At 33.2% G+C, this 19,173-nt stretch overlaps 1 protein-coding gene across 2 annotated transcripts; it reads right to left on the reverse strand.

The window, feature by feature from the left end:
* Positions 1–2,481: 2,481 nt before the first annotated feature.
* Positions 2,482–9,663, reverse strand: LOC129887660 (D-cysteine desulfhydrase 2, mitochondrial). 2 transcript variants are annotated; one of them, XM_055962839.1, is made up of 8 exons: positions 9,533–9,663; positions 6,574–6,900; positions 5,420–5,462; positions 4,968–5,300; positions 4,440–4,569; positions 4,174–4,350; positions 3,096–3,262; positions 2,482–2,993 (listed from the first exon to the last, which is right to left on the reverse strand). In XM_055962839.1, exons 1-8 carry the CDS (start codon positions 9,635–9,637, stop codon positions 2,965–2,967), a joined length of 1,311 nt encoding a protein of 436 aa, XP_055818814.1. In that variant the 5' UTR covers positions 9,638–9,663; the 3' UTR covers positions 2,482–2,964. The 2 variants fall into 2 exon arrangements, with proteins under 2 accessions (XP_055818814.1, XP_055818813.1); XM_055962838.1 differs by having other exon boundaries at positions 2,482–3,262.
* Positions 9,664–19,173: the final 9,510 nt, after the last annotated feature.

The raw sequence follows: 19,173 nt of genomic DNA on the forward strand, positions 1-19,173 counted from the left end.
ATGATTAGAAATCCCTAACTCTAAATAAAAATTAGGGGTGTGCATTTGATTTTTCGGTTCGATTTATGTTATTCGATTTCGATTTTGAAAAAGAGTAATCCAATTTAAATCAAAAAAATGGTTTGGTTCAGTTTTTCACTTTTCGATTTGGTATTTTTTTAGTTCAATTATTCGGCTATGTCAATAATTAATAATATAATCAAAGTTATATTTTTATGCTAAGAAAAATATAACTACATACAAGAAAAAGTAATAATATTAAATCTCTTAAATATACTTTCTAATACAAGTAATGAGTAAAACTTTAAAACTCAATAACTTAAATTATACAAATAGATGTCTAAACATAAAATTTAAACTAAATCAAAATGAAACTTTTAATGAAACTAAATCTAGTTTTAAAATATTATAACCTAATACCTATGATTTAGGAAAATAAGAATGACTAGTGAATTGGGCTTAGTCCTAGTACGGTAAATTACTAACCCTAATAAAAATCATCTAACTAAGAAAAGGGGATGAAAGTGGTTAATTATAACTTTAATTCTTAACCTAAATATTATATATGTAATTAGTAATACATAATAATAATAATAATTCGATTTTTTCGGTTTTTATTTTCCTAAATTCGAAACCAAACCAAAAAAAACAATTTATTTTTAATCCGAAACTAAACCAAAAAATAAAAAACCAATCCAAATTAAAATTTGATTTAATTTGGTTTGGTTTTTCGGTTTAATCCAAATAATGCACACCCCTAATGAAAAATTGAATTTCAAATTTTAAGTTGTGATTTTTGTTTTTTTTAATATATAAAATTTGACCAATAAATTTATATTTTACAAACAAAGATCCATCATTTTAAATTTTGTTAAAAAAATGCTCGATATGGAGAGATTATTATTACTAGGTGAAATAATTACAACAAAAAATAAGTAGTTACTACTATTATTGATTTAGTACAATCAAATCATGTCCAAAAACACTTTGCTTAAGATTTTTCTTTTGGAGCAGAGGGAGACTGTAAATTTGGGATGATGATGGTTCACTAGCTTATAATTTGTTTGGTCAATCTTTTAAAATTCACTAGCTTATAATTTGTTTGGTCAATCTTTTAAAATTAACTTATTTATAGAGTATTTTTCAAAAAAAATATCTTTGATGAGAAGCAATTTGTATTTGATCAATAAATTCAAAATATATTTTTGAGCAATAAGTTATATTTGATCAAGCTTTTTAAAAGTGTTTCTAAATATATTTTTTTCAAAGATATTTTTCAAAAAGTTAATACTTTTGAGAAAAAAATTATTTCCTTTTACTCCCCGGCCAAAAGCTTGGCTAAACACCTTACTTTTTATTTAAAAAATAAATATTTTTAATCTCTCAAAAGCTTGATCTAATATACTATTAATGTTATTCATTTATTTATTTGAAAAATTACATTATATATTAGTTCAAACAATAGTGCTTTTCAAATACATTATATATTAGTTCATACAATAATGCTACCAAATTCAACACATATTTTAGCTTCTTACATAGTTTGACTTAGTTTTGGTGTAAATTGAAACTTAATTTTCATCACTTAGCCCCAAACTCATTCTTGCAACAGAGATTAATGCGGTGATATCAACTTATTTGTATGGAAAAAATTCCGTTGGAAACGTCTCATAATAGATTCTACAATACACGATCTAAATTTAGTCGGGGTTTCAATGAAAAAATAATGTTATACCTCAGGTACTAAGAGGGAAATAAATCTTTAAGAACACGCTGTGAATTCAATGAGTTCAAACTAATTATTCTGCTTTCTTCTCCATTTCAGTTTAGCTACGATTTAGTTGCCAGAATTTAATTTTCGAATACAGATTACAAGCACACTTTTTATAAATAAATAGTTATGTGTTTGAACAAAAGTGTTAGTAAAACATTCTATCAGTAAAAATGGCTTCAATTCCCTTAAAGCTACGTATAAAAAATATAGATTAAAAAGCATCGTTACAAGGAGATTGAAGAAAATTTCATCCCAAAGAATGTGATACAATAGATGAAACTGCTCCTCTGTTAATTAACAGTCTTGAATTTGAGCCCTAAGTATGGAAAAATTCTTGGTAGGAAGCGCTTCCACCGAATGGAACCCTACGCAGCGCGAATCTGGATATAGTCGGACTCCAATTCGGATACCAAACACCGAGTGAGAAACAAAAAATAAAATAAAATGGGATGAACAGGGAGTTAGGGATACCAACTTATAACTTTTAGCAAATTTTGGCTTATAAGCAGTTTCGATTTACCAAATGCATCGATAATCCTGAACCACGTGATCCCATTTTCATAACTATCTTGATTTGTTGCACTTGAGTCGAGGATCTTTCAAAAATAGTTTATCTATCTTCACATGGTAGGTGTCTACAAATACTCTATCCTCTCCATACCCCACTAGTTGGATTACACTGGATATGTTGTTGTATACACATGAAATTTACCATAAAAGAGGTGAAAGACATGCCATTCAATTTAAGATTTGGTAATAGTTCAAGTAATACAACCTTAGGAGAACCATACTCCAAAAGTTAGCATTTGAGGTGGGAGAGTCTAAAGCTATATGAGCCTCACGTCAGCTCCACATTTAACCGATGTGAGACTCAATCACTGAAAGTCCCATTCCTTATAATAATATTATCACAAACCACTATGCTCCACATCCATCGTCCTCAAATGGCTGGTGCCCTAGATATTGTTAGCCCCAGTCAAACATTTTAATACCAGTGTCACCATCCAAGGCACGGTGGGCACAGGGATGGTAGGAGACTCTGATACTATTGATACAAGCATACAACCTTAGGAGAATCGCATCCCAAAAGCTAGTTATTAAGGAAGGAGAGGCCAAGTGTCACCCCCTTTCTGATGATCAAGTGGCGGGTCATGACACAAGACTATATAAGCCCTATATCAGCTCCCCAGTTAACCGATGTGGAATTCAAGTCCCATTCCTTACAATAATACCATCACATAAAGTTACTAGCATTAGCTGCAATATTCATCTTTCAACATTTCAAAGTACGATTTGTAACGCTGAGCCAGACCAAACATACCAAGTGTACCTCCTGTGTGAAGCATTACCACTTTTGCACATTCCTCCTGACCAAGTTGAGTTGCCAGTTCCCAAGCAGCCAAAGTGTAAACTGGATCGAGAAGAATACCAGTTTCTTGAGCAATCTTTCGACATATTTCAACTTCCCCCTTCAGTATATTGCCAAATCTGTAAGACAACAAGGAGAAATAAGCAACTCCCTTTAATATTCAGTTCCACTTTGTGCAATTCTAGAATGATTACATTAAGATATAGTAGGCATTTGGAGCCCTTCTCAAAAAAGATACAGCAGGCATTTGGATAATATATGGTTGAAGTTATAACAAAACGCATAATAAATAAGCAGATACTCAAACTTAACTTCAGTTGGCAAGTAAATACTCCAACTTTGAGATACACATATATACACTTCATCTCATCTCCACAATGTCAGTTGAACACTCCAAATTACAAAATGAAGACACCTATAAAATTTAAGTGTCATGTCAGCATCGGGTGTCCACGAGACATAGTGGGGACGAGATGGAGTGTTTAGTTGTCAGTTGGGATCAAGTTGAGGTGTCTAGATGTGTACTCTCAAAGTTGGAGTACTTATTGTCATCTGAAGCCAAGTTTGACTGTCGGTTTGTATTATGCCTTTAAAAAAAGAGTATTTGAAGTTGAAGTAGAGAAAGAGTAACTAGACGAAAATCTGACTTTTGAAAAAAGTTAAAAAGATTTGTGAGTGAAAATCATTATATCACTTAAAACACTCGTCAAACAAGTTTTTCAAATATTTTACCAGTATTTCAAGTACTGATCATTATTTACAAATACTGATGAACAAGCCAATATTTGCAAATATTGAAATATTATTGATTGCCAATAGGTAGTCGCTTGTCAACATGGAGAAGTTAGTTTGGGAATAAAATATCTAGTTGTACAAGGCATGTTTGTCCCAGACACCAAATACCTGGGAACTTCTCAGGGTGAGAAACAACAGTTATTACTTCCTCATAGACGAGATGACAGGAAAAAAGAAGAAGCAAGAGCTATACTTATATCAAAGAAAAAGTAAGACTAACAGAAGTATTAATTACTTTCTCCGAGAGCTGCGTTCGACCCAGTGCACAAGTCCAGATTCCATTCCGGTTAGCACTTGCTCGCCAAGATGAAGAGTAAAGCATCTACGGAATTCAGAAATTAAACTTTCCTCCTTTTTCTGGTATCCATCAATAGTGTCAGCCAGCATAACTGCAGTGACCTCCCATGGGAGCCTAATAATTCGTTTGTCAGTTTGATAGACATTGGCTATTATAAAGATGGAGATAATGTGACGCATCGAGGAGGAATAGAAGAATCTCACCCTAAGCACACCGCTCCAATTCCAAAACCAACAGCTGTTGTTCCTGTTCCAGCATCTATAATAATTTTTAACTGTTGATCTTTCCCAAATAGATGGTCCTGAGACAAGTAATCAACAAGGCGCACAACACCTGCAGGAAGCATTAGTTTGACATGTATAACTGAACTTATAAAGGAAACACACAAGTAGCTGAATCTTCACATGCAATCAGCACGGAAAGTACTAACTTAGACAATTATGTAATGGATAAGATAGTCCTTGTTCTTTTGGAACAAACTGATGAAAAAGAATTGGACAAAATTCGACATGTACAAAATTTTCAGGCTCGTCATTAAGAGAGTGACCCTTGACGACATGAAAAAAGACAGATCACTGAAGCATTCACTGAGAGATTTCATTAGCAATTACTTCTTTTTTCCACAAGGCACGTGTATAGCATGTTCTTTAACATATATGTTGGTCACATATGTTGGCCAACATGTTACAAGATCACTTTTTAACTGTCACCACAACAAACAAAGCAATTACCTAGCAATGCAGCAGCATCTCCAGCCCCTTCATTAATAATAGCAACCTTCTTACTCCCTTTTGTAAGAGCATCCATGTGTGAAGAGTGTTCACCGCATCCGTGAGAGGATAAAGAAGACTCTAAATCAACAAGTGAGATAACTAAGCCACCATTTCCTGCAACAAGATGTGCATGCTTTGAGAGCATCTCCCCCCTCCTAGAATATTGAGATCTCGGTACATAACTAACATTTCCATATAATGTTGAAATTAGATTGTAACCCGTCAGAGTTGCTGGTTGTTCTCCTCGGAGAAGTAAATGTGACTTCAATCCCCTTTCAGCACATGAAACAGCTGCATTACAAGTGCACAAAAAGGTTAAAATGCAGTATATCTGCCAATGACACAAGTAAAATTTGAAAAAAGAAGAATGAAATTAAGAAATTTGGCAGTTAACCTGTGGCATGACGTACCAACAGCTGCAGCATGTGCACTTTGGCAACCTCCACATGTGACCTAGCATTTTAAAAGGATCACAATGAGACAAGTTTCTTTTCCACATTCCTCGATCTCGAAGAGACTAAATATAGGGGTGCTATTAGGTCATGGAGTGACAGAAGACAAAAGCTTTCTGATTAACTAGTCGTTCCTTCTGCATACATGTTTTTGGCTTTAAAAGGGCAAAGCAAGCAAGAGCATATAGAACATAAACAAGAGAGAGTGTAAGCAGGCGTAAAGGAAAGATGTTACAAGACTTCACTAACTTTAGTTACTTGTTGTACATAGCACAAACTCTTTCAAAAACATCACCAACTTAAATGGAGAATAAAATTCCCACTTTGAATAACATTAGCTACTTAATTTTAGAGCAACTATCAGCAGCTAAAGAGTTGATGCAGAAAAAGTTATATATCCATCTGTGTAATAATCCGTTGATACAAACTCTAGGAAACTGTATAGCTATTACACCTGGGCCTAACTCAACCCCAAAAGCTAACTCATGAGGGGAGGATTGCGCAAGTCCATATAAGGGGACCACCAGTCCATTCCCCAACCAATGTGGACTTTTTACCCACTCTAACACCTCCCTTCACGCCCAGGCCCAACTGGAGCATGGACCGGGAGACCAAACAGGGATGGACCTCGCTCCGATACCATGTAAAGATATGACACTTGGGCCTAACTCAACCTCAAAAGCTAGCTCATGAGGGGAGGATTGCCCAAGTCCATATAAGAAGACCACCAGTCCATTCCCCAACCAATGTGGGACTTTTTACCCACTCTAACAGAAACTATATTAACATCAATCTAAACAACATAAGCAGATCGAGTTTGGTATAGCTCTAAATTGTTGCTTTCTCAAGTTTTTTGGTTCCCCTTGCTCAACTTTTAAACTTACAATGATGAACAGGTAACTTTACTTTTAGTACTCCTTTAACTTTAGACAACTCAAACCTTTGAATTTAGTGTGCTTTTAACACATGGGGAAATACAAACTACAAGAACCACCAAGCTTTTTAGTTAACTTCAATACCATGTTTATGAGTTGCTAAATATCAATATTATGCAATGGATACATAAGAAGATATACACAATTCTAAAAGCTAGAGGCATCAAATGGTCTTACAACATCTGTCACAGAACTATCTTCCAAGAGAGGGAGTAGTGCATCCAGTTTCCTTGCCTTATTACCATTCACCAGAGGATGCAACAAATCATCTCTTACTATATAAAACGAAGGTTGCTGTCGGTTGTTTCTCGTCACATGATTACCCATAGACGGTTGTGGATTATTCAGAAAGGAAAGATTCCCTGGATTTTCACCTCCCTGTTGAAGACCATCTTTTGATATCATTATTTGGTTAATTTTGGTGTCTGGACTTCTCAATGCCCATTTCCTCTTAAGAAATCTGGACACATGCTCCTCCTTAGGTAAATTGGATTGCAACGCTTCCTGAAACACAATCGAGGAATTAATAGTATTCAAGATTTACCTAACCCTGAACTTCCAATTCTCCAGATGTTAAGGCAAAATATAAAACCAATTTCACAAAAATTATCAGAATATCATGAAGAAATATAGTCAAAGTATCCACTAAAGTTATGGTTCTTCATGATAGACACTTCTACTTATTATTTATTTTTTAATAACTAACCGACAAATCCGTTGTTTTGAACTTCGAAGCTTGGTGGATAATGTGCCCCCTTATCCCCTTCCCCACTTAAATACCAGACTTGGTTCACAACAGGAATCGGACTCGTGACATGCGCCTACTATACATTGCACGATGTACTACCTTTTCCAGTGAACCAAAGTTGTGGGGCCAGATGGACTTTAACCTACAAATTGCTTGCTTTTCCAAAAGAATAATTTGTAATGCGCATACTTGATTTGAAAATCTCTAGTATGTTGTGGGAGAGCGCATACTAGGACATGTATGCTATGTTGACCTATTCTTATATGTTATAGCTTCTTACAGCTATAGCTTGATGAGTGGTAAAAGCATAATCTAAACCTGTTTTACTATAAATTAAGCATGACATAGTAGTATTAAATTGACTGAAGCATGCTAAAGATATATAGCATTGTAGTACGTGCTATTAAATTGTTCTATCAAAAGTCCATCAAGTATGTTAATTGTCTGTACTAAATATTATACTTGTTTTAATTGAGATTATTTGAATCTTATATCATATTGTTAGTCTAGCCATCTTATCGGTGAGGGCCTACGGATTTAGTCTAGTCATGATATTGATGAGGCCTAGGAAAGCGGTCTAGCAGTTCTATCTTACGAAAGATCTATGGCTCTAGCCTAGTAGTTTTGTCTATGTAGGGCCTATGGGTTGGTCTAGTGAATACACATGAGGACCTAGCGTGATTATGTGATTTGTTTCCACGATTGATAATCATCGAATTGTTTCACCTGCTATGGTTATTTATAGTATTTCCATATACACGACTTTTGCTTTCATGCATTTATTTTAAAAACTTGCTTCGAGGGGTAAGATAGAGGAGCAGGTCGATGATCTTACTGGGTTTTATGCTCACTAAATCCACTTACTGCTACATGAAAGTACCTCTACTAGTGGCACGGTGGGACTTATCTAGTCTAAGTTCAAGGCGGCATACCAAGTTCTGCGAGATGAGCCAACCACAATCTGCATGTGGTTGGCAGCTGTGACACTTCTATCTTCGGTCTTCATTTCGGTTTCACGTTGTGTCCCTTTATATTGTAATAAAGTTTTACAGTAGCTCCTTGACGATACTATTGCGGTTTCAGGCTATCACTCACACTTGTACTATTTCTTTTCAAATTCCATTGCTTATTGGCTTTCGAGGCTTTATTTATGTTTGCAAATGCTTTACTTTAACATTATTCTCGAATTGGTTTTGAAACAATGAAGTGGTTCACCTAAGGATAGGTAGTTGCTCATTAGGTGCCAGTTGCAACTAGCAGAAATAGGTCCTGACAAATTAGTAGGGATCGACTATATGAACCATTTGTAATCCATACTCATTCTGCTCTATTTAGTTTCATTTATCATAAGATTCACCATAATCAGACTGATTTTAAGCTGACCATTAACTCACTGGTCTTCCTCCTTTATCCGATGTTTGGAACTGGCAATGCTTAGCCAAACTCACATAGATGGTTTACTAAAGATTCCTCGACTCTGAATTCTCATAATGCATAGTAACACATCAATTATTTGAATGTTAAAGCAAAATTTAAACCAAGTGTCCACAAAATAACCGGTGAATTATTCGAATACCAAAATTAAATCAGTTAGTACTGAGTAAAGAACCTGACAATTTACAAAAACACTAAAAAGAATCAAAGTTTTCAAAAATACTCTCAGTGAATAACAGAATGTAGCTAAATAGCATATGCCACATCATCCAAAATATGTGAGAATTGTTAAGAGTGGGACAATCCTCACCCTATGAGCTAGCTTTGGGGATTGAGTTAGGCTCAAGGTCGATTCTTTAACATAGTATGAGTATCAAAGTCAAGTCCATTTCAATTCTTTATTCATTGGTCCCCCATATTATATTGTCCACACTCCAGTTAATGAGCCTCCTCTGGGTGTGTGAGGGAGTGTTAAGAGTCCCAAAATCCTGTATGGGATGGGTAATTGGTCTCATTATATGGACTTAAACAATCCTCACCCTATACACTAGTTTTTGGAGTTGAGTCAGGTCCGAGATCCATTTTTTAACATGGTATCAGAATCAAGCTCATCCCAATTCTTTGTATTGTTCACACTTCAGTTAATGAGGTCTGGGTGTGCGGGGGAGTATTGTTAATCGGTATCCTTATATGAATTTGGACAATCGCCCCCCTTTAAGCTATCTTTTGGGCTTGAGTTATTCCCCAAGACAAAGAATGAGTTCATATTTCACTAAATTGACATTCTAGCTCAAAATTTTCTTCAAGAACTACCAACACCATTGGAATATGTTTATTAGTAAAAAGTTTTTGCAATTTTTAACATAGTTGTACTCTAATTTCAGCTTACCCAAGAAAAAGTTTGAATCTTTATATCAAGAATGGGGGGTAAAGAGGAAAGATAAAAAGGCAAACCTTGAGACCATTAGGAGATGATGACCTAAAATGAAGGCTGAATGTAGAAGATAAAATCATCCCATTTCTTGGCTGCTGCAATTGAAACTTTGTGCATTTCAACATTTTTCTGTTCAACAACTGAAGTGATATTGCCAGAGATTAGGAGAAACCAAATACTTTTTTACTTTATTTATTATATTCGATTGTAATTTTTCTTCTTTTTTTCCCACCTAATGTCTACATTGAAGGGCGATTAAATTTGAAATTGTGTCGGAAAGTCTCATATTGAAAGGTGATTAAATCCAAAATTATATCGGAAAGTCTCACATTAAAAGATAAAGCGTTTTCTAATAAATGACACTCATCAAGGAGATTCGAACCCGAGACCTCTTAATTAAGAGTGAAGGACCTAATTGGTATATTCGATTATAATTATTATTAATTAGTATACGTATCTGCGTGTTGCACGGCCAATTAATAATGTAATTGTAAATACTGATTTATTGACAATTTCAAAATTCAACTTACTATAAAATGATATTGTAAATCTACATTACAGAATGTTAGTATTTAGCACCTTGACATGTTATAATAAAATACTTATGAAAATAAATCAATATATAAGCTTTGTTCATTGTCTAAATTTGATAATAATAATTTTTAGATTATTTAATTTATATATTTTTAAAATTATTCAAGATCATAAATACTCTCACACAATTCATATTATCTTCTTGTTAGAATAATAAAGATATAAAAAATTTAATCGTAAGATTAAAATAAAATATAATTAAAAATAGTCCTACGATTATGATAATGCAAAACATAAAACTAAGAAATTTTAATCATTGGAATGTCAATCATAGACGTGCTATTCAAATTTTAAATTTTTTATCTTTTAATTTTTCTAAAAATCATATATCAACTATATGATATTTAAAAATAATCATGCAATTATATGGTATTTTACTACTACATTACTCTTATAGTTGACTACTATGTTTGTTCACACTTTTTTTTGACATAGAAAAGCAACAAAAAAATTTAATATTTATTAAATATGAAGAAAAGTAATTTTTAAGCAATTGAATAAAACTTGTAAGTAAAATTAGAATTTATATATTTTTAAAAATTCTTTTATCAAAATACACTAGTCAGATAAGATATATTAACTAATTTTGATAGCAATATATTTATGCATGCTTTATGGTATAGAGTTGGAGTAATCATGAACACATCTCAAACATCAAATTTGAAATCTGAATTAGATTTGATGTTGTTATTGTATTTAATAAGGGGATAAAGTTAATTGATTGTTTTTTCATCGTAAGTGTCGAGGTATGAGCTTTTGTACAAATTGCATTTATTGAACTTATTAAATTTTAGGGAAAATTACCCTTTTACACATATTAAGATGCTATATTTATTTTTATTCCCTACTACACCAAAAAATTTCCAAAATCCCTCTTTTTCCTTTCTCTCTCTCTCCCTCACTGATACATCCGCCTCCTCCTTCATCCTCGCCCTAATTTGCTCTAGTTAATTTGATCCTTTTCAACCGTTAATCAATTTCAAGGTTTCAACTAAGGTATATTTTAATCTTTCCTTATATGGAATTTCACTTCATCCTCATTCAATCTGATTTCTCCTAAAATTTGTATCTTTTGATTTCTTCTGTAAATCTTTGAAAAATCTTCTAAAATTTTTATCATTTGCTTTCTTCTGTAAATCTTTCTATTTTTGTTTCTCATACCTTCAATGATACATATGGAATCCGTTCATGGTCTCAAACAGTCCAATAAAAATCAAGGAATTCTTGTTTCACCTGGTTCTGATTCGTCTTGGGAAGGTTACGACGAGGTTAGATCCAAACATCGTAACGATCCAACAGTGATGAATAAGCTACGTGAGAAATTGAAGTCGAAAGCTACAGTTAAACATGCACCCAAAGAAATAGACAACAAGATTGAAGGGGTTACAACACGCCCTAATCTCCCAAAGGTATGGGTTCAATTAAGTTTTTTTTTTTAGAATGAAAATTTTGTGAAGGTTTTAATAATTCTGATACATATCATTTATGTATCAGCTACATAATGTCTTTTTCAAATGCAATTTTTTTGGAGATTTACTATTTCTGATACATCATGTTTAAGTGTTAGTTTCTGTTGTTTCAAGTTTTAATGATTCTGATACATATCATTTATGTATCAGATACATAATGTCTTTTTCAAATGCAATTTTTTGGAGATTTACTATTTCTGATACATCATGTTTAAGTGTCAGTTTCTGTTATTTCAAGTTTTAATGATTCTGATACATCTACATTTATGTATCAGATACATAATGTCTTTTTCAAATGCAATTTTTTGGAGATTTACTATTTCTGATACATCATGTTTAAGTGTCATTTTTTGTTGTTTCAAGTTTTAATGATTTTGATACATCTACATTTATGTATCAGAATATAATATATAACTGCTTCTGATACATCTTTTGTATGTATCAGAATCTCATCTCATGCATCAGATATTTTAATGCATATGATACATCGTATTTATGTATAAAGTTCAAGTTGTATTTAACCATTTTCATGTCAATGCAGGGAATGAAATACGTCATCAAGAAGATCCTGTCCCACCCATTGAGATTCGGAACTATAAGAGCCAATCATACCTTATCTCAATCTTCTATCCATAAATAGCTGATGTGCATTAACTATTCTATAGCTAAAGTTATGTATCAAATACATAACTTATGTATCAGCAAAAGTGAAAAAATAATTGAAATCAACTTCGGTTTGAATTGATGCTTTGTTTTTTCCATTCGAGACGATGCTCTGTTTTTTGGCTTGAATCTTCATGAACATCACAGTTGTTTTTTTAAATAAATTAATCCCATTAATTAGATCAGTGATTCAATTAAATAACCAATCAAAACTTACATTAAAATACTAACCATAAATAGCTGATATGCATTAAGTATTCTACATCTAAAGTTGATGTATCAGATACATAACTTATGTATCACCAAAACTGGAAAAAAAATTGAAATCGAATTTGATTTGAATTTATGCTCTTTTTTTTGGCTTGAATCTTCACGTACACAACCGTTATTTTTTTAACCAAATTAATTCCATTAATTAGATCAGTAATTGATTTAAAGAACCAATCATACCTTATATTAAGATACTATCCATAAATAGATGATCTTCATTAATTACTCTATAGATAATTGATGTATCAGATACATCACTAATGTATCAGAAAAGTTGAAAAAAGGGGGATATCGGGTAATTTTGATACAATGAGGGATGCATAGTAATTAGACTTTTCCATTATGGGATTTAGGTAAAGTTTACTAAATTTTAATAGGATCAGCAAGAACTATTATTGCAATTTCATTGTGGTCAAGAAATAAAAAAAAGTACCTTCCTAATTGAATATGCTTCATAGTTGTGGTCAACAAGTGAGGCTTGCTCAGTTGGTTAAGCACCTCTACCCACGACCGGTAGGTCCTGGGTTCGAGTCACATTGGAGGGGAAGTGTGGAAACACTATAAATCCTCCAAAATGGGGGGTAAAAAAAAAAAAAACATTATATTTTTTAATATGTTAGTATAAGTACTTGCGTATTGCGAAATTGATAATTAACAAAAAATAATTACTGCATAAATATGCATAAACTACTGCAAAGAACCAAAGACTACTCCCTCTGCACCATCAATTTCATTCAAGCCACCATTCTAGGATAATCGAAGAGATTTATTATTTGGATAATTTCTCGCTTAAGGAGTTGGTTTCAGTTTTTCCTTCCTTCTGTTTAAATTTCATATTAATTTAACCGTCAAAATAGGCAAGCATACAAAAATAGTGTTAAATTATTCAAAAAAAATAATATACTTCAGTGTAAGCAAAAAGATTGATGAATCACATACCAAATATTTTCATCAAATTCCATTGAAAATGAGAGGAAGTCCCATTAAAAAGAAAGAATGGAGGTGGAAAAAAGTTCTTCATGAACTTTACATTTAAGCGTTCATGAAACTTCTCCAAATTAAAACCGTTTGAAAATTTGAGAACTCCTAGAATTAAGATAAAATGGAGAAGTTGTAACCATCTCTAAAACTAAAAGTATTAAATTTAAATTTTAAATTCTTATTTTTCAGTTATTAATTTTTTTATATCATTTTAATATAAAAGTTGTTAACGGTTATTAGAACATCAATTTACATTTTCTTATGATCAATTTGTGATGTTTTACTTATCTTATTTATATGATAGATATTGATTATTGCGACTCTTAATCTTTTCAATTTATTACTACAGTATAAATTTTATGGATACCGTGCAAATTTTTCTTTTCTCTTTATCTATTTTAACAAAATTATATTTATGAAAAAAAAAAGCAGTAAAAAAAACGTGTTAGGGAAGTTATATATGGTGCATACGGTTACATGTATATTTCTTCAGTTTTTTCTTTTTTTTTTTTAGTGGTTGCAATTTTATTTTTATTTTCAAATTTAAATTAATTTAATAATTTTAATAATTCATAATTTCTATTTTTTATGATGCTGACACGTGGTAATTTTTGCTTCTCCTATTATATATAGATAGATGCTATTAAATGGTTTGAAAGTGAGATAGAATTTTGAGTATTTTAAAATTTTAAACAGATTTTTAAAAATATTTATGGCCTAATATTTATTTTCATAAAGTGATTTTTAAAAATAAATATAAGTGAATAATTTCCATGATCAAATAGGTCATTAAAATAATCTTTTATTTTTAAGTTTAGATTTACCTCTTGTTTGGATGGTTGTTATCCATTGTATTATTGGTATTTTAAATACCATTTATGCTTGTTTTAATTGCAATTTAAATTTTATATTATTATATTATTTAAATTCACTGTTATGTAACAACAAAATTTTTTATTTTGTGTAATAGTCAATTTAATGTGATCTAGTCATTAGTTTAATAATTTCTTCTCATTTTGTCTTAATTTATTATTGAATAATTATATTTTCTCTTTATCCTACTTTTTTTTTAGTTTTTTCTTTGCTGGGAATGGAAACTAAGACCTCGGGGTGCTCAACCCACTCATTGACCACTAAGTCACGCCATTGAATGCATGTCTCATTGTTTTATTTTGAGATGAACCAAAATACTTTAAAGTATTACATTTTCAAGAGTTACGTATTTCAACTATTCATTGTTTTATTTACTTATCTAAATTATCACTCTTTTTATGTTAAAACATACCTCGGTACTGAAATTTTTTTCCTTTTTTAAGCTAAAAGTTGAAGACTAAGACCAGTAGCCGATGCACCTGATACGACTAAAAAAGAGAGCAATGGTCCGAAATCACTGGCTGCAACGAAACAACTGAATTGGCTTTTTTGTTTAAGAAGTTCCTTTTAAAAGCTCAAGTGGGGATGGGATGGGGATAGGAAAAAGAGAGATTTCCCCACCTTCGATTAACCTTACTCATAAAGGGTCTTTCCTTTTTTTTAATATTCTTTTTCTCATATCTTTATGGACCAAATATTATTTCTATTTGACAATAAATGCGTATAGGCCAATTCAGTAGCAAAGTGTGTTTGATACAAAAAAAAGTAATGAACAACGGATAGTAAAATATGAAATTCGTGAAAAACATTAATAGTTTTTGTGGAGGGGGCTGTTTTTGACTAAATTTATTCTTTTTCTCTACGTTTAGGAAATATTTCTATTGTTTTTCTCTCTTTCTTTTTCCACACTATGACGAGGAGATTCAAATGAAGTAGTTGGTTATGATTATGAACTTATGATACACTTAAAATTATTTACATACTAAGTCATTTAATGTTTATATAGTTAAAATATGTAATTATTATCCCTTTGAGATTTTGGTGGAATTTTGGAAGAGCACAAACAAGAAGGATGTGGAGTGGTTGATTAGGTTGTTCAATGCTATTCTTAAGATGGCAAGAATGTCCGATGAATGCAGATGGAGTACAATGGTTCCATTGTACAAGAACAATGATGATATTTAAAACTGTGATAATTACAGGAGCATTAAATTGTTAAGCCACACTATGAAGGTTTGGGAAAGAGTGGTGGAGATGAGGGTGAGAAAATGGGTGTCTATTTCTGAGAATCAATTTGATTTCATGCCAGGACGTTCAACTACTGAAGTCATCCACATTATGCGGAGATTGATGGAGAAGTATAGGAAAATGAAGAGAGATTTTCATATGGTGTTCATCGACCTTGAAAAGGAATATGACAAGTTCTCGAGGGATATTCTCTGGAGGTGTACGGAGGCTAAGGGTGTCCCGATGATATATATTAGGGAGATTAAGGACATGTACGATAGAGCCTAAAACTCGGATTAGAACGGTGGGAAGAGACTCGGAGCACTTTCCAGTGGAGATGGGGCTACATCAGGGATCAGTCCTAAGTTCTTTCCTATGCACCTTAGTGATGGATGAGTTGACGCGATCTATTTAGGAGGAGGTTCCTTGGTATATGTTATTTGCAAACGACATAGTATTGGTTGATGAGATACGAGACAAAGTTAATGCTAGGTTGGAGATTTGGAGACAGATTCTGGAGTCCAAAGGGTTCAGGTTGAGCAGGACCAAAATAGAGTATTTGGAGTGCAAATTCGATGGGTGGCAGATGAAGTAGACGCGGAAGTGAGGCTTACCACACAATCTATTCCCAAGAGAGAAAATTTTAAGTATCTTGGGTCCGTACTCCAGGATAGTGGGGACATCGATAGTGATGTCACACATCGCATTGGGGTGGCATGGATGAAATGAAGGTTGGCATCAGGAGTCCTGTGCGATAAGAAGGTATCACCCAAACTTAAAGGGAAGTTCTATAGAGTGGTGGTTAGACCGTCTTTGTTGTATGGGTGGAGTGTTGTCCAGTCAAGAACTCTCAGGTTCAAAAGATGTATTTTGAGATAGATGTGTGGTCATACTAGGAGCGACAAAATTATGAATAAGGTTATTTGGAAGAAGGTAGGAGTGACCAATGTGGCATACAACATGAGAAAAGCGACGCTGAGATGGTTTAGACATGTGCGAAAGAGGTGCATTGATGCCCCAATGAGGAGGTGCGAGAGGATGGTTGTAGGGGGAATCAGAGAGGTAGAGGTAGGTTGAAGAAGTATTGGGGAAAATTGATTAGTCAGGATTTGGCACAACTCCATTACCGAGGACATGACCCTAAATAGGAAGGAGTGGAGGATGCGTATTAGGGTAGAAGGTTAGTAGGGGTGAGAGATTAGTGAAGGATCATGGTATTTTGTTGTGTATCGTGCCTCTATTATCACACTATTTTGCTGTTAGTGTTGTTCTTCATTGTAGATTTCTTATTCATTGCTATGTTTTCTTCATTGCTTCTTATCCTTTTTTACTTGGGTTTGAGACACTTGAGCCAAAAAAAAATCGAAAACAGTCTCTCTATCTCCTCAAGGTAGTGATAAGGTCTGCTCATACTCTACCCTCCCAGAACTCACTTACTCATCAGGTATGTTGTTGTTGTATCTTATTTAAAAGTTTAAATCATTAAAGGAGGCATCCAATTTATAGAACTAACTCTTTGTACTTACTGCATCTCTTTAATTTTTGGATACTTATAAATGAAATATATTACATCAAGAAGCTCAAATTATTAGAGGGAGTAGTAAGTACGATCACTTTACATAAGTCTCAACACGTTTATTTTTTAATGTGTGAGCCTGATTTTATATTTTGTTGAATTGTGCGTTCATTTAATAATCATAATCGTTAAAAATTCATACTTCTAATTATTTAATTATACAAACATTCTAACACTTGATTCATCCCAACCAACCCCCTTGGTCTCTCAAATATCATCTTGTAAAAAATTCAAAAAAGTTCCAATCACTAGAAGATAAAAAGAACAGATAAGACTACTGGATGAAAACAATGTACTGGTCTTTGCTTTGACAATATGTTCAAATAAATAAATCCAAGAACAACCACCCCCCGACCCCCTACCCCCACGCCCACCCCCACCCCCACCCCACAGACACAAAATCCGGTTAGCACTTGACCCACTGCACAAGTCCAAGGTTCCAATCCGGTTAGCACTTGCTCGCCGAGATGAAGAGTAAAGCATCTACTGAATTCAGAAATTAAACTTTCCTCCTTTTTCTGGTATCCATCAATAGTGTCAGCCAGCATAACTGCAGTGGGAGCCTAATAATTCGTTTGTCAGTTCGATAGACATTGGCTATTATAAAGATGGAGATAGTGTGACGCATCGAGGAGGAATAGAAGAATCTCACCTAAAGCACAGAGCTACAATTCCAAAACCAACAGCTGTTGTTCCTGTTTCAGCATCTATAATAATTTTTAACTGCTGATCTTTCCCAAATAGATGGTCCTGCGACAAGTAATCAACAAGGCGCACAACACCTACAGGAAGCATTAGTTTGACATATATAACTGAACTTATAAAGGAAACACACAAGTAGCTGAATCTTCACATGCAATCAGCACGCAAAGTACTATCAGCACGGGAACTACTAACTTAGATAATTACATAATGGATAAGATAGTCCTTGTTCTTTGGGAACAAACTGATGAAAAAAAATAGGATAAAATTCGACATGTCACTATTTTGAGGGTTATCGTTAAGAGAGTGACCCTTTGACGACATGAAAAAAGACAGATCACTGAGCATTCACTGAAAGATTTCATTAGCAATTACTTCTTTAACATGTATAGCAGGTTCTTTAACGTATATGTTGTCACATATGTTGGCCAACATATGACAATATCATTTATTAACTGTCACCACAACAAACAAAGCAATTACCTAGCAATGCAGCAGCATCTCCAGCAGCTAAAGAGTTGATGTAGACAAAGTTATATATCCATCTGTGCAATAATCCGTTGATACAAACTCCAGGAAACTATATTAAGATCAATCTAAAAACATACGCAGAACGAGTTTGGTATAGCTCTAAATTGTTGCTTTCTCAAGTTTTTTGGTTCCCCTTGCTCAACTTTTAAACTTACAACGATGAACAGGCAAGTTAAATTGGTATTTTTAAATTTAATGAACTAACTTTACTTTTAGTACTCCTTTAACTTTAGACAACTCAAACCTTTGAATTCAGTATGTTTTTTAACACACGGGGGAATACAAACTACAAGAACCACCAAGCTTTTTAATTAACTTCAATACCATGTTTATGAGTTGCTAAATATCAATATGACTCAATGGAGACCAAAGAAGATATAAACTATTCTAAAATCTAGAGGCATCAAATGGTATTACAACATCTGTCACATAACTATCTTCCAAAAGAGGGAGTAGTACATCCAGTTTCCTCGCCTTATTACCATTCACCAAAGGATGCAACAAATCATCTCTTACAAAATAAAACGAAGGTTGCTGTCGGTTGTTTCTCATCACGTGATTACCCATGGACAATCCTCACCCTTTAAGCTATCTTTTGGGCTTGAGTTATTCCCCAAGATAAAGAATGAGTTCATATTTCACTAAATTGACATTCGAGCTCAAAATTTGCTTCAAGAAATACCAACACCATTGGAATATGTTTATTAGTAAAAAGTTTTTGCAATTTTTAAGATAGTTGTACTCTAATTTCAACATAAACAAGAAAAAGTTTGAA

The sequence above is a fragment of the Solanum dulcamara genome, chromosome 4 (genome assembly GCF_947179165.1).
Source record: "Solanum dulcamara chromosome 4, daSolDulc1.2, whole genome shotgun sequence".
Lineage (NCBI taxonomy): Eukaryota > Viridiplantae > Streptophyta > Magnoliopsida > Solanales > Solanaceae > Solanum > Solanum dulcamara.

Bases quoted from the DNA above. Each gene is read 5' to 3' on its own strand.
- LOC129887660 (XM_055962838.1), bottom strand. From the start codon at position 9,637: ATGTTGAAATGCACAAAGTTTCAATTGCAGCAGCCAAGAAATGGGATG. The intron at 4,351-4,439 runs GTGAGATTCTTC...ACGAATTATTAG, and splicing joins ATTGGAGCGGTGTGCTTAGG to GCTCCCATGGGAGGTCACTG. The intron at 3,263-4,173 runs GTAATTAATACT...GTTGTCTTACAG, and splicing joins GAACGCAGCTCTCGGAGAAA to ATTTGGCAATATACTGAAGG.